This window comes from Podospora pseudoanserina, chromosome 3, assembly GCF_035222485.1.
Source record: "Podospora pseudoanserina strain CBS 124.78 chromosome 3, whole genome shotgun sequence".
Classification (NCBI taxonomy): Eukaryota; Fungi; Ascomycota; class Sordariomycetes; order Sordariales; family Podosporaceae; genus Podospora; species Podospora pseudoanserina.
In genome coordinates, this window is record NC_085922.1 from 3,192,851 (window position 1) to 3,207,790 (window position 14,940).

Below are 14,940 nucleotides of genomic sequence, written 5' to 3' on the forward strand. Positions count from 1 at the left end.
GGTGGATCCCAACCCCAGGTTCTCGCTCCTGGAATAGCGCTGTTGATGATATCCCCAGCATCGATCGCCCCTGGGTTGGTGAGAGGCCGAGCGATCATGTGGAATGGTGGCTGCATGGATGGGCGCTAGTGTGGCATGAACTATACTGAAAATCCGAATCTTCAGCGAAGACGAAGGCGCGAGGTGTAGGATTGTAGTGGGATGAAGTATCAAGAAGGGTGATGTTTGGGTGTGATAGAGTTGGGGACTTCGGGTTTGAGGTTCGGAGATAAGAATATGCTTAGATCGATGACACTGATATCACCAGATGAGCAGAAAACGGACACTGCGGACTGTGGACTGTGGACTGTGGACTGTGGACTGTGGACTGTGGACTGTGGACTGTGGACTGTGAACTGTCCGTATGGTTGCCCATATCGGACAGTTCAGTTACAGCGAGCGCGCGAACGAAACGACATCATCACAACGGTATGGGGATATGGGGATGCGGCTCATGATAGCGGCTGAGACATGAGAGGGCTGATGGGACGGAAGGCGGCGGGCTATTTTTTGGGGACCGTTTCTCAAGACTCTCCCCCACACTCACTACCATTCTGGGGCGGACACGGCTCAGACAGTCGGCTGCGCTACCGCACCGGGGCAGCGGCCAGCCGGACCAATCAGGGAACACGCATAGCAGCGGACTCGGCTGGCGACGGGAGGCTGACAGTTGTCAGACCCTAACAGGCCCTGTTGTCAAGGCTTTGAAATGTTCTTGGGGTGTGGGGTAAAGGACAGGGGGTTTGACTCCCGACACTTGGAGCCGTGGTGGAGGAGGGCGGCCCCGCTATATCGATTACCGTGAACAAGTCCCGATTTCGAACCACCCCTCACGCCCGAAGGAACCACATGGCGCCAGCAGTTTTCTGGAAAAGATGGACGCCCGTGACGCCCACTGACGCCGTAGTGGCCGTCCTCCATGCCAGCAGAGCGATGTCACGGCCTCTTGTCCCATCTCTCGGCCAATGGTGACCCGAGCAGCCCTACACAGCCTACACAGCCGTGTACCTTGCCGGTATCTAGTATACGTCAGGACAGGAACCTCGTCGCTTTTTCGCTTCCGAGTCAGGCGCTCCAGCGAGTCCCATCCAGTCCCCCCTGGCCATCATCCCGAGCTCCTTGCCGCGATCCTAGGGTGCACCATGCATTGGCGTCTCAGCCCGTCCACCCCGTGAACCCCGTCCATTTGGCCCGACACTCGGATCCTGGCCCGGATCCCGGTTTCTGGGAAAGCGTCGAGAGAGCGCGAGACGGATCTGCCACTGGCGAGAGCCGCTGACGGAGGTGTGGGAGGAGGAGGAGGAGTAAGTAGGGCGAAGAAATTCTATCAAGTATTTGACCCCTCCCACCTCCTGCTCGTCCCAAACTTTCCATCGTGATCTCTCCATCCTTCTTCTCTTTTTTCCCAAGATACCCAGTGCTGCTCTCTCTCCCTCTCCCTCTCTCTCTCTCTCTTTCTTTTTCTTTTTTCTTGTTTCTTTGGATCATCACCCCCCTTTCTAGACATCACATACACACACTCAGTCTTCACAATGGCCTCTGAGCAGAAGCAGCACCCCAGCCCCAACCATTATGACATTGGTAAGCCTCCTCCTTAAGACTCACAGACAAGAAGTAGTAGAGTGAGATATATCTAACACCCACGACAGTCATTGTGGGTGCCGGTCCCGTCGGCCTGATGCTCTCGACCTGCCTGGCGAGATGGGGTTACAAGATCAAGCACATCGACAACAGACCTGAGCCTACCGCCACTGGCCGTGCCGATGGCATCCAGCCCCGTTCCCTCGATCTCCTCCGCAACATGGGCCTCAAGTCGGCCATCATGGCCCACAAGCCCGCTCGTGTCTATGAGGTTGCTTTCTGGGACCCTCCCACCGGCGGCAAGGGCATTGCCCGTACCGGCACCTGGGCTTCTTGCCCCGACTTCATCGACGCCAGATACCCCTTCACCACCCTCCTCCACCAGGGTCTGATCGAGCGTGCTTTCATCGCCGACCTCGAGAAGAACAACACCACCGTCCAGCGCCCCTGGACCATCACCGGCTTCACCTCTGACGAGCAGGCCGACCCCGAATACCCCGTCAGCGTCGAGCTCCAGCACGTCGACGGCACCTTCAAGGAGAGCGTCAAGGCCAAGTACCTCTTCGGCGGCGAGGGCGCCCGCTCCTTCGTCCGTGACCAACTCAAGATTGGCATCACCCACAAGGACCCCATCGCCTACGTCTGGGGTGTCATGGACGGTGTCGTCAAGACCGACTTCCCCGACATCAAGATGAAGTGCACCATCCACTCGGAGCACGGCTCCATCATGGTCATCCCCCGCGAGGACAACATGGTCCGCCTCTACATCCAGATCGCCTCCTCCACCGACCCCGACTTCAACCCCCGCAAGACGGCCACCGTCGAGGAGGTCCAGGCCTCGGCCAAGCGCATCCTCCAGCCCTACAGCATCGAGTGGGAGCGCGTCGAGTGGTACTCTGTCTACCCCATCGGCCAGGGCATTTCCGACAAGTACACCCTCGACCACCGCGTCTTCCTCGGCGGCGACGCCTGCCACACCCACTCCCCCAAGGCCGGCCAGGGCATGAACACTGCCTTCCTCGACGCCCTCAACCTCGCCTGGAAGATCCACGCCGTCGAGGGCGGCCTCGCCCACAAGTCCATCCTCGAGACCTACGAGCCCGAGCGCAAGGACGTCGCCGAGACTCTTTTGTCTTTCGACAACAAGTACGCCAAGCTCTTCTCCCAGCGCCCCCCCTCCTCCAACGAGGTCGCCGCCGCCACGGCCCAGAAGGCCTCCTCCGGCGCCGAGGAAAACGAATTCATCAAGACCTTCAAGGAGTCCTGCTCTTTCACTTCCGGCTACGGCGTAGCCTACAAGGCCAACCAGCTCAACTGGTCCCCCGAGCACCCGGCCCAATCCCACGTCATCGCCAAGTCTGACGCCCTGGTCCCCGGCCGCCTCTTCAGGAACGCCGACGTCACCCGCGTCGTCGACGCCAACGTCGTCCATCTGGAGCAGGAGATCCCCCTCAACGGCGCCTTCCGCCTCTTCGTCTTCGCCGGCAAGCCCTCCGTCACGGGCCAAGCCCTCAAGGACTTCGCCGCCGGCCTCGCCAAGAAGAACAGCTTCTACTCTGCCTACCAGCGCGCCGATATCGACTCTGTCTCTCACCACGAGAGGCACAACCCCCACTCCAAGTTCTTCACCATCTGCACTGTCTTTGCCGCCAAGAGGAACGAGATTGAGATTAGCCGGGACTTGCCTGCGCTGCTGGCGAGGTACAAGGACAATGTTTATGCTGATGATCGGTGGTCGAGGAATTTCCCTGACGCGAAGGCGATGGCGCATGCGAAGATGGGGTTGGATGAGGAAAGGGGTGGGGTTGTGGTCGTTAGGCCGGATGGGTACACTGGTGTTGTTGTTGCGCTGGAGGAGGGGAGCGCGACAGTGGACGCGCTGAATGCGTACTTTGGGGCTTTTGCGAGCAAAAAGTTGGGGGAGGCGCAGGCTCAGCTTTGACTAGGGAGTAGGTTGTGAAGGAGGGGAAAAAGAAAGGGGTAGCCATGGGAATAAGGAGTTTTTTTTAGTTTTTTTTTTTTGGTTTTTTTTTTGGTTTTGGGAATAATGAGGGATCAATCACAACTTGAAAGATTTTGAAAGGGGGATTCTCTTTTTGAGAGAGGGGGATCTGCTGGGATATTTCGCATTGTATAAATACATATATATATATATAGCATCATCTCATGAGTTGTTCTGTTTAGGTTTCTTTTGGTATATAAGTGTTCAAAAACTCTTTGTTATTCGTCTTGAAATGTGATGGGGTTTATAGGTACACACATCAATTTGGTTCCTAACATACACCAGATATATACCAGTTTCCTTTTTTCCCCATCCATATTTACCTTGTTGAATACCCCCCCGCCCCTTATTAAACGCCGCCACTTTCCCACACCCTCGTCATTATGCATACAAAACCATCATTACCCCCTTGGTTCCTCACCCGAAAACCAAACTAACCTCCATCTCCCTACAAACAGTCCTCCACAGCTCCTCCCTCTCCTCCCCCTTCCCCTTTGCCTTCCCCCCTTCCTCCTTCTCCTTCTCCTTCCCCTTCTCCTCCTCATCCACCCGTCTCCAAACCTCACCCACAACCTCCCACGCCCTTCCAATATTCCTCATCCCCTGCCTTCGTTCCACCTTCTCGAACGCCTCCCTCGCCAACTCCCTATCCCTCCCCTCCCCCGCCTCACAAGCAGCCACAAACAACGGCCAAAGCAAAGCCGACATCGGCCCCCTATGCCCAACAGTGGCCACACAATTCTTCAGCGTCAACCTCGTGTGCCTCCTCACAAGCCCATGCCCCCTCCCATACCCGAGAATGGTCCGATACAAGTAAAGCAAAGAAGCATGCCGGTACGCAAGCGAGTTGTGGTATATGCTTGGGATATTACTCGACTTCCCCCTGCTAGCCACAACAGGCACCGGGTCCGCTTCTGGATCATCATTCCCCTCCGGAGGCGTAAAGTCAGCAGGCAGCTGCGGCTGCCAGTTGTTCAACGCTGCCTCGATCGCCTGTGCCGTGGAGCTGAATTCTGTTCTCAAGACGGCAATCTTTGTCGGGGAGGAGTTGGACGAGATGGCGTGGTCGAGGGAGGATTTGAGGGAGGAGAGGCCGGAGAGTCGGTGGATGATGGGCCAGAGGGTGGTTGACATGCCGAGTAGAGTGTCAATGTTGCTCAGCGGGGAGGTGGGCGTCGCGCCGATGGGGGAGAAGGGGAGCAGGCCGCCCGGGGAGGGGGTGGTGCTGATCGGGGAGGTGTTGTTTGACAAAGCAGTGATCACGTCGTAGAACCGAAAGGCTCTCTCGAGAAAGACGCCTGCCGGGTCGAGCAGGTCGTCGGTGCTGCACATTATTGTCAGGGCGCCCTTTAGGTGGCCGGCTACGATGTTGGAGCGGCCTTTTTGGACGAGCTAGCATGCAGGGTGTCAGCACTGATCTGGAGGTTCCAAGACGTTGTGGTTGAGCTTACGCATTCATAATACACAAGCAGCATTATGGCCGCCAGAATGTCCGTCCTGTTGGCCTTTTCCTTTTGCGCAATCATCTGCGCCACGCCCTGTATGGCCTGGTTGTGAAAGTAAAGAGACTTTTCCGAGTTCTCAATCCCGCGATACTCGAGGTGGGCGCACGAAAGCGCAAGGATCGAGTTGAGCACCGGTGGGCTCTTGCGTGTGAGCGGGAGTATCAATTGCTGGAACGGATTGCCCGTCTCCTCGCGAAAGACGATGAGATGTGACAAGACGTTGCAAAAGTGATCGATCAGCGCCCTGCGGTTCGGACGCTCGGTGAACTCGGTAAAGGCGGGGGCGTGAAACTCTTGAAGCGGCGACGCTACAGAACATGGCGCAATCATGGCCAGGTCAGGAGGCGCCTTCGATGCAGCCCGTGGTGATATCGGCCCGGCGGCAGGTGAGGCCCCTTCATCGTCAGCGGGGGCATCGGCCTCCGGGCTTCCTCCGTTTGGCGATTCTTGCGGGTCCTCGTTGGGGTAGTCGTCCAAGATGTCGATGGGAGGGTACTCGCCGAGGGAGAAATGAGTGTTGAAGATAACAGCTGGCGGCTCCCCGTAACGCGTCAAGTCTTGTCCACGGTTCTCGACACCCCAACCGAGATAACTAGAGTTGTGACTGTAATAGCTGAGTTCAGATAGTCGTCGAGCTCCTGAGTAGTGTTCGGAAGATGTACCCGCTGCCGTGTGCGGCGCAGATTCACGTCGTTTTCGCTGTCTTGGTTTCACAGTCCCGTACACACACTCAACACCTTGCTCTGAGCAACGCGAGCAGGTCGGCCGTTTCTCGTCGCACTTCTTCTTCTGTCAAGGCTATTAGAAACACAGTCTGCCCAAAGACTGTAGGGCAACCAGACAAACCTTTTCTTTGCTGCATTGGAGTCAGAAAAACATATCAAACCAAGTAGCAGCTGTGTCAAGCAGGCAATGTGGGAACTCACCAGAATGTACAACCTATATCCCAAACATATCTTGTTAGCTGTCTGATGTGAGGGGCAAGTTATGAATGCATTGTTCTTACCTCCTCTTGACCGCCTCTTGGGTGGCTTTGGAGGCGCCAGTCGCGTGTACAGCAACATTCTCACACGTTCCTCTCCTGAATCCGAGTTGACAGCTTTGGTCGTCGTTTCTTGGTGAGTACAAATAGGCTCCTGTTTATCCCATTGGGCATGGTCTGCAGGAGAAAAGGTAGGCCAGGGCGTCTAGCCCTCTTCCTTCCTCAGTGACGCGACGTGGATACGCGGGAAGTGTTGCTGAAGCTCTGGGGCTGAAGAGGTTGGCGTTGGAGTTGAGACGAGGACGATATGAGTAGAGAGCGTGATGTGATATGGTCACGTAGTCTGTACGACCAGACCGGGTGGCAACCCCTTTTTCAAGTATCAGAGGTGTGGATAATGGAAAACAGGAGGTAATAATGTACCAAGAAACTAAGCCCGTTTAAATTGAGCCAAAGGACCGAACGAGCGTGCGCCGGTCAGCTGAACACGCCGGCTCACACACGATGAAGCTCTCTCGGTGTGAAGCTCCGGGCTTGAAGAAGAGAAGCGAGCGCGCAGACTGACAACACTTTCCAAGTGCTCTTTAGCAGGGTGCTGGATACCCAAGCGAGGCCTTTCAAATGCCGTCTCGGCAAAGTAGCATTCTGGATGCCAGGCGTTGCACTGGCGATGGCAGTGTGGAGGAAAACGTGCGGGGTCTGGGGAACGGCTGACCGGGCCGTTGTTAGGCCATCGCTGGCGCCGCGACTGATCTGGGTCTATCGCCGGCCTGTCAGTGCTTGTTTCTGCCCAGAATATCAAAGTGGCAATCCTCGCTAACCATCTTGTTTTCCTTTCCCTGGAAGGCTTTGAACCAACGTCACTTGTTGTATGTATATGATGAAACCACCATCCCCCAAGGGCATGACTTGCGACGCTTTGGGGAGGACCGAGGTTTCTTCAGCACAGGGCACAGGGGCATGGGTACATGTACAGAGCGAGCTGAAGCTGAGTTCCTGTCACCTCGTGAACCGGATGTCGTCGGCATGGCCGCATGAACGCATCGGAACTATATTCAAAATTTCCTCAACGGGCCGTCCAGTCTGCTGGGATGGACCCCAGACACGCAGTCGACCCAGGAGGCTAAGAAGGAAACGGATGATGATGTCGGGGGCCAGGGCAGAAGAAACATCGGTGTCAACGGATCGCAACGTCTTTCGGCGCCGCAACCGATGTTAGTGGCTCTGAGGTAGCATACGGCAGTCCGCCACGTCGTATCAAGCCGCCGTCGGTTGTCTTGGGTGCGCAACAATGAGCTCGAGCGCTCTCAGTGGTCCTCCGCATTTATCGATGGCCATGGTCATTTACAAGATCTGCCATGGCGTGCAGAAGCGAGGAGGAGCCGGTCATGCCATGCTATTCGTGAACGGCTCTCTTGATCCAAACATTTGACCACCATTTGCCGTAGGAGGGCTTGCTCCGGGAGAAGGAGAAGCCGATGGTGCTTACGTGCCCCAAAGGGGGGCTGACCGCTGTACCAATTCATCGAGATGGCGTTTTCTGTGGCTCGGTGTGTAGCAGAGATGTGACCAAGCAATATGCACTTTTCAGCCCTGGATGTCTTCCCGCAAAGATGTAAGTCGGTGCCTGGCTGCCTGCATTGTGAATATCGATTTTTTGAACAGAAAACTGCGTAATGACAGGTTCTTTGACTTGTTACTTGAGAGATCGAAATAATTGTGTGTGGGTGAGAGGGATGAGGGGATGAGTGATGTGCTGTGTGGCCCGAGCTCTCACTCCGCAAAAGGTCATGTAAAAGAAAGCCCCTCCCATTGGCTCAGAGAAGATCAACAGCTGGCCGTTGGGAATGACGGCTGGCTGCCGACCTGCACAAGGTGCCACGAAATTCCCCGGGTTCCGCTTCAACCTCATCCTTCCTGGTCAGTCCAAGAGGAGGCTTGCAGACGACTAAACCACACGCGCACTCGTGAAACAGAGGCACCAGCCAGCTGTTGGGATCTTCTGGGATGCGGCACCGCCCCACCAAGAATGCCGTTCAAAATCAAATAGGAAGGACAGCCTGCTAACGACGAAGCCAAGGTAAAAAAATTACGAAGGAATATTCCAGATAAGCGCTTACTATCCTCACAGCGTTGCGATATTGTCCATGCCCGCATACCGCCAGTGGAGAACTGCTCGGAGAAGCCGCCTTTTCTGGTGACCTCGTCGCCAGACCAGCCTCTCCATGACACAAAAGACCTAGGGCCTGCCGAGAAGACTCGGTCAAGTGCCAGGATTTCCAGAGCAGCAGAGGCAGCCGCCCTCATGCTTCTGGGAGGTCTCGAGGTCTGAAGGCTGGCCATTTATAGGTCCTGTTCATCCGTCGAGGGCATACCGATTACCCCGCCTTGAGCCTACATGGGCAGCGGGTGTGTTCTGCAGTTGGACCTCACACGGCCCAGCCATGGCGACGGACTATTGGTTGCCTCGTGCTGACCCGGTCGCATCGGCGCAGTCGTCTTGCGGAATCAGCAGCATATCGCAACCCTACCATTGCAAAAGATGCCACACCCTTCCCTCTCTCTTCTTCCCTCAAGCTCCCTCGACCCGGATGGGGGCCGTAGTCGGCCTTACTATCAGGCCAATGGAATCCCCGCGATCAATGGCAAGACGAAAGTTTGCTCGTCGTTGGGGGCACAGGCTCTGTGTTGGGCTCATGGAAGACGCGGAAGAGAGTGAAAAGAGGGGCTCCTGCGATATCTGCTCGTCGTGTCGCCATCAGATTGAGAGCGATGACCCCCCCTGACACTCATGGCGATCCTACCCAGAGGTCTGGGCCCATCGTCCTGTCCGCGGCCATTTGCTCTTGGTCCCTTTACATACGAACAAGTTGCAACCCAATAAACACTATCCCGTCAGACAAGTCAGACAGCAGCAGTCAGCGTGACAAGCAAAGGTTACCTTGATGTTCCTCGCCGTCTCCTTCTCAGCCCTACTGCATCCCACGTTTTCCCCCTCCCCCTGTGAGAGATGTCGTAAACCACCCCCCGGCCCCAAGCTCTAGGTCCCGATAGTGGCGCCCTGCACCTGTCCGTACACTCAGCTCAGCCCCCTCAAGGAACAAAAGCAGCTGCCTGCCCGATTCCCAATCACATCTAGATCACTCCCAAACACCCCCAACCCAAATCTGAGATTTGGATCGTTTTTTTGCGACACGGTGACCAGAACCCTCCGACCAGACGGCGACAAGCGTGCCTTTTGAGACGGCATAATCCTTCTCGAAGACTCGCGTTACACTCACACAAGAAGCATCCTGACGGCGCCATTTAAATTACCCCGGCCTGAAACCAATTGGTTGAAACATACGGGTCGGCTACACAGCACAGCAAAGCAGCCAGCAGCCAGCAGCAAGCAGCAGTCAGCAGCGGGCCGGAATAACAATCAATTCAAAGACACCCGGGCCATAGAGTCACAAGGATTGTGAAGGGAAGTAGTTGAAAAGGCGCCACGATGCGCGGCCAAGGCCTTTGGGAGTGCACCTCTTGTGTGGTACTGACCTTTTCGGCGCTGCTGGGGCAGGATGTTCTGGTCTCAGCGTCACACATGGGGAGAAACCCACTGCAGCAGATCCAACAATTGCAACAGCAGAGGAGGGATGCCGATGTCGTTCACAGGGTTCCAAAGGCCCAAATTACACCCCCACCGGTGGTGCGAGGCGATGTGTTACGGAGGCTGGAGGGTGCGACTTGCGCCACAGAACACCATATGTGCCCCCCGGAGATGAATGGCGGCTGCTGTCCAGATCGATATGCGTGTGCATTTGACTCGTGTTATGCGACTACGGCTGGGCCCACGACGGCATGTGGGAAGGCAAATTATTTTGTGTGTGCTGATTCTGCACGTGAGTAATAAACCGGCGCCAGTGAAGCTCAGGGGGTGTAATGCTAACATGGTATGATAGTTGGGGGATGCTGTCCAGTTGGATATATCTGCGGAGAAAGAAAATGCGAGCCACCTGCTGACGCCAGCGCTCAAGAGACCAACTGTCCAGCAAGCTACACCTTGTGCCCAGCAAGTGCCAGTTTTGGGTGTTGCAAAGAAGGCTACGCATGTGCAATCAATGGCTGTTACAAGACCGAACCGTACGGTACGACTGTCGTCCGAACATTTACATCGACTTCCAGCGGATCAGTCCTCCTCACGACTGCGACTATCACCAGTACTGCCACACCATCAGCTCCGGTAGGTGTGCCTGCCTCGGAAAATGCCAAGACAGTGGTCAAGTTCATCCCAACCTCGGTCCCCAAGATTGCGGCGATTCAGCCAACCGAGCCGGCGAGTGGCGGTGGGCTCAGCGGAGGGGCCATCGGTGGTATTGTGGCCGGGATAGTGATCTTGCTTGTCGTCGTTGTTGCCGCCGCATTCTTCATCATCCGACGTGTGAACAAGGTCCGTGATGAGATCGTCGAGTCAAAGAAGGGGGGATCAGACATGCCAAAGTCGCATTCCAAAACTGCATCGCAAGTCCATCAGATGGAAGTGGACGGTGGCCAGCTCCACTACAACCCTCCCTATGAAGACGACATTGGTATTGATTCACTTATACAAAGCAACACCTCTGCAGCTGGCACGCCTGCACCTTTCTATGACCCCAACAGCAACAACCGCGGACGGTCCGAATCCAACCCCGCAGGAGGCTTCACACCCTCTCCCAACATGTTCCCCACCTACGATGAACCCAACCGCTCCCGCCATGCCAGTCCGGAGCCCGACCCTGGATGGTTCGACAGTGGCAATGTGCCCCCAGGCGCAGGTGTTCAGAATAACCAACCCATGAGGCCGGCACCTATCCGGCAAAGCAGTGGTTCTCAAGGGGACGCCTACAGCAACTACCAATATACGCAGTACACGCCTTATTCACACAATCGCAACCAATCCGACGCCTCGGAGCTCTCAGCCGACGGCGGCTCTGACCGCGGTGGTGCTTCTCCTCATATCATCCCTGAGCTCGCCGCGTCTGGCGGATTTGCTGCGGAACTACCCGGCCAGCACGGAGTGAGGAGCAGGTCAAGCAGCAATACTAGCGCGAGGGGACAATATCGGAATCATCCTATGCACCACTCCAGACAACGGAGCGACAGCAACATGAGTGATGGGCAACAGGGGGTGCCACAAGGTGGGGCGCAAGGGCTAGGACTGAGCCCGCTCGACGAAGAGGGAACTGATATACATGGATACTATGGACGAAGAGACCAACAGGCTGGACAAACAGCAGCCGGGCTAGGCGAGGTGGAATGGGATATGAGTAGTCCGGTCGACCCGGGCTATGTTCCAAGACCATACCCCAAGGATCAGCCCGGTGGCGGCAGGTAGATTTGTTTCGTGACGCAACAACTGAGAGGAGGGGGTTTCGTTATTTCTGTTGCTGGAAATGGGCGGTAGGTGGCGGTAAAGGACAGTCGTTTCTGCATATCATACCCGAGTATGGATTTATGGCGTTTTCGTTGCACTGGGGGTACTGGCGTTTTCGGGTTCCCTTTTCACCTCGGACAAGAACACAACTGGTTATACAAGGCAGGAATGGCAAGGAAAGATATATACACTAGCAGGTTGCTTTTATACCTGCGATGACGTCTTTTTCTGGGTGGCTTGAGTTCAGTCTCCCAAGTGCATTATTGCTTTCAAATACCTTCTAGTATATACTATACCTACTTTTCCTACTTTACCTTCGTTGACAACAGCCATCACATCTTCCACCTCAAACCCGAATACGACGACCATCAACATACAAATACTACATACATGCTATTTTTAACCGGCTGGGTGTTTTTTGTCTCTACGCAGTATTAATGCTTTTCTCCCCCGCCCCACAGTTCGTGAACTTTTTCGGTAGCGGATATGCAACGTTGGTTGCTCTTCCGCCCTGTCAAGATGGATCATACACTATGTAGGTACCTGTATATCTCATTAGCGCGGGGGATTTAGACACGGCTCGCTTGTTTCTGAAGGTTGGCAGGGCAAGGGGGTGATCGATCAAGTGTGTGCAATTTATCCTGTATAATCCCGCCTCGCTACCCAAAGCTTGATTTTTGCGCGGGAATTGAGGACGGCAGTTGAGCCTCTTTGTTTTTTTGCGGACCATAGTAAACTTCACATGTTGTGGTTGTGTGTGTTGAGATGGCTGTGAAGTTGCCAATGTTGTCAACAACAGATGGTAACAAGGGACATGTGGTAGGTATATGGAAGGAACAGAACGGTTTGGATTTACGGATTGGTCGATATGCATTTCGCATTCATGCTGGCGTCCGATAGATGGGGGTCTAGAACGATATGGGTTGTCTACTTGCGATGAAGCCTCGTTCGTCACCGACAATAATATCAGAAAGAGACGAAGTTTAGACAGACACCAGGTTGAGCAAAAGGGCTCAAATCTGCATCGCCACTACCTACACAGACTGCTCGAGATACCTACCTATCCAGCTCACTGTTCATCCGCCTTACTCACCGTTTCCCCCAGGATTTTGAAACCTGGGCAGACACCATACTCGCAAGCTTCGCCCAGGAAAGCTCTCGGAACCAGGCTCCGAGAAAAACATACTGTGGCGTCACTGGGCATACTGGTATTCCTTCACACGCGCTCCCTCCCCACCCTCACCGTCACAGCTACCTACTGCCCGGCCTCCTTCCCTTTTTCTTTTCGGATGAGTGACAAAAGGTGTTAGAAAGTTTTGGTTTTGGTTTTGGTTTTGGTTTTGGTTCCACCTTACCCGCTGCCCTGCCCTGCCCTGCCCGCCCCGGCCGCCCCTGGCTGCGCAACATTAGGTACATACATACATACATACATACATACATACATACATTCGGCAAGAGAGACCCGAGGACCCCTGGGGGGGTTGGTTGGCCGGATAGTTTTCCGAATGGGATCTTGTTTTACAGAGTACATACATACATGATTTATTATATCCTGCCGCGACGAGGTTCATACCGGTAGATATAGGGTGTTTGAATATAGGGTCAATCAATACCGGCGGTTGAAAAGGATTTGTTGATTAGGTGGGTGTGTACAAAAGTCGTCCGGAGGTGGAATTGGGTTAGCTTCGAAAACACCCATCGTGATGCGCTCACTGTACATAGATGGGAGGGGGCCTTTGCGTGAATGGGGGCCAAGTTGGTTTGGATGGTAGGAATGGGAAAAGTAACTGCGGCGCGGTTGGAAGCTTGGGTTTTTTGGTTGAGTGTGGGCTTGGCTTGGCTTGGGTTGGGTTGGTTTGGAAGGGTGGTCCGTGGTGGTGGTGGTGGTGGGTGAAGCTATCGCGAAAGTACCAAAACACAACCAGTCACATTGGTTGATGTGTATTTTGAGATTCAAAATTCCAACCTGTTTTCTTTGTTGATCACGTCGACGTTGCAAGTGAATCGATGATTTTCTTCTATCCTCCCGGACCTCACCGGACGGGAACCATCAACATCAGACCAGGGGCGAGAGAGAGGCACAGCACTCATCGAGATTTGATCTCCCCTTGCCAGCGGCGGGCATCACCAACACGTACAGTATTCCATGCGGGTGCAAGCCCCCGACTTCCATCAAGTGTAATTACCTATCGATGTCACCAAAAGGCACAAGCAAAACCCTCCCCATTCATATACCCATCCCCTGCCTCTCCTTAACCCCATCCAACCTCTCTCCCACCATCTCTTTGTCTAGGTGTATAACCCCATCCAAAATGAAACTCCTCCCTCTATTACTCCTCCCATTACCAGCAGCGACAGCCCTCTTCAACCCCGGGGGGCACTTCTACCCCCTCCTCCACCGCGCCTCCTGCCACGGCAACAACTGCAACCGCGCAGTAACAGGCACAGGAGCCCACCTCCCCCCCCTAACCCAACGCTCAGCCGATTGTCGGTCTTTTCTTCTCACAACCGTCACCCCAGCAGCGACGTATGTCCCGTCCCCCTCACCCGTTTCCATTCCACATCCCACTGATTACAAATCCCAACCTAGGACAATAACAAAAACAGTCGAGCCAACACCCGGCGCTAGACTCCTGAGACGAGATGAACTGGAGGAAATTGAAAAAAGGAATGAGGTGATGGCGAGACAGGCAACGATAACACCGACCAGGGTTCCATCCTGGGTTGGTGGGAACTGCGGGAGCGGGCCCGACGAGTTCAGGACGGGGTGCTTGTGCTTTGGGGTTACGGGTGGTGTTAGTACTGTGCCTAGGAGGACTGTGACTGTTACCGAGACGTTGGATTGGTGCGAGGAGTAGCTCTCTGCTCCCTTCATGACACGGGGATGTGAGGAATTGGGAATGATGGTTATGGAATAGGGGCTGGAAAGGGATAAGTTGCTGTACATGTAACGAGGGAAGTTGTAAGAACGTTAATCGTAATAGAAAAACACGGATGAGGTTGGTTGGGGACGATAAGGTAGATGATGATGGCTCGTACCTGCTGAGTATAAAGTTGGCTTTGAACTGTATAAGATGTAGAATCAGATGTGATGCCACGTCTTCTTTCTTCTACACACACACAACCAAACAAACCCAACCATCTTTTCCTTTGTCATTGAAGTGGAACTCAGGTGTACACCTGCGGCGAAGGAAATCACACCCTGTTGGTTCACAAGCCCAAAGCTCCAAACTGTCAGCGTTGATTGTTGCTCAGCACGAGAAGAAACCAAAACAGTTGCCCCTAACCGACTTGGCAGGCAAAAGTGGAGGTGTTTCCAGCCGGTAAGTGTTATCAAGATTCAGTCTTACAGTGCTCTTGCTTCTTTGTCGTACAAGTATCAGGCGGTTTTCATGTTTGCAACTCTTTCTTGCCCATGATAACTTGGTTCAGCATGAGA

At 54.6% G+C, this 14,940-nt stretch overlaps 4 protein-coding genes across 4 annotated transcripts; 3 read left to right on the forward strand and 1 right to left on the reverse strand.

Annotated features, from left to right (window-relative positions):
* The first annotated feature begins 646 nt into the window (after positions 1–646).
* On the forward strand, positions 647–3,916 carry QC764_309160 (uncharacterized protein). The gene is made up of 2 exons (XM_062946027.1): positions 647–1,620; positions 1,689–3,916. Exons 1-2 carry the CDS (start codon positions 1,572–1,574, stop codon positions 3,560–3,562), a joined length of 1,923 nt encoding a protein of 640 aa, XP_062802074.1. The 5' UTR covers positions 647–1,571; the 3' UTR covers positions 3,563–3,916.
* A 51-nt stretch (positions 3,917–3,967) lies between these two features.
* Positions 3,968–7,601, reverse strand: QC764_309170 (uncharacterized protein). The gene is given in 5 exon segments (XM_062946028.1): positions 3,968–5,014; positions 5,074–5,916; positions 6,054–6,066; positions 6,134–6,192; positions 6,200–7,601. Coding segments are annotated over 5 exon segments (1,974 nt in total). The 5' UTR covers positions 6,284–7,601; the 3' UTR covers positions 3,968–4,039.
* Positions 7,602–7,834: 233 nt separating this feature from the next.
* QC764_309180 (uncharacterized protein) lies at positions 7,835–11,985 on the forward strand. Its single transcript, XM_062946029.1, has 3 exons — positions 7,835–8,189; positions 8,241–9,990; positions 10,051–11,985. Exons 2-3 carry the CDS (start codon positions 9,600–9,602, stop codon positions 11,460–11,462), a joined length of 1,803 nt encoding a protein of 600 aa, XP_062802076.1. The 5' UTR covers positions 7,835–8,189; positions 8,241–9,599; the 3' UTR covers positions 11,463–11,985.
* A 1,654-nt stretch (positions 11,986–13,639) lies between these two features.
* QC764_309190 (uncharacterized protein) lies at positions 13,640–14,566 on the forward strand. Its single transcript, XM_062946030.1, has 2 exons — positions 13,640–14,028; positions 14,092–14,566. Exons 1-2 carry the CDS (start codon positions 13,694–13,696, stop codon positions 14,357–14,359), a joined length of 603 nt encoding a protein of 200 aa, XP_062802077.1. The 5' UTR covers positions 13,640–13,693; the 3' UTR covers positions 14,360–14,566.
* Positions 14,567–14,940: the final 374 nt, after the last annotated feature.

Bases quoted from the DNA above. Each gene is read 5' to 3' on its own strand.
- QC764_309180 (XM_062946029.1), top strand. From the start codon at position 9,600: ATGCGCGGCCAAGGCCTTTGGGAGTGCACCTCTTGTGTGGTACTGACC. The intron at 9,991-10,050 runs GTGAGTAATAAA...ATGGTATGATAG, and splicing joins TGTGTGTGCTGATTCTGCAC to TTGGGGGATGCTGTCCAGTT.
- QC764_309190 (XM_062946030.1), top strand. From the start codon at position 13,694: ATGTCACCAAAAGGCACAAGCAAAACCCTCCCCATTCATATACCCATC. The intron at 14,029-14,091 runs GTATGTCCCGTC...ATCCCAACCTAG, and splicing joins ACCGTCACCCCAGCAGCGAC to GACAATAACAAAAACAGTCG.
- QC764_309160 (XM_062946027.1), top strand. From the start codon at position 1,572: ATGGCCTCTGAGCAGAAGCAGCACCCCAGCCCCAACCATTATGACATT. The intron at 1,621-1,688 runs GTAAGCCTCCTC...CACCCACGACAG, and splicing joins CCCCAACCATTATGACATTG to TCATTGTGGGTGCCGGTCCC.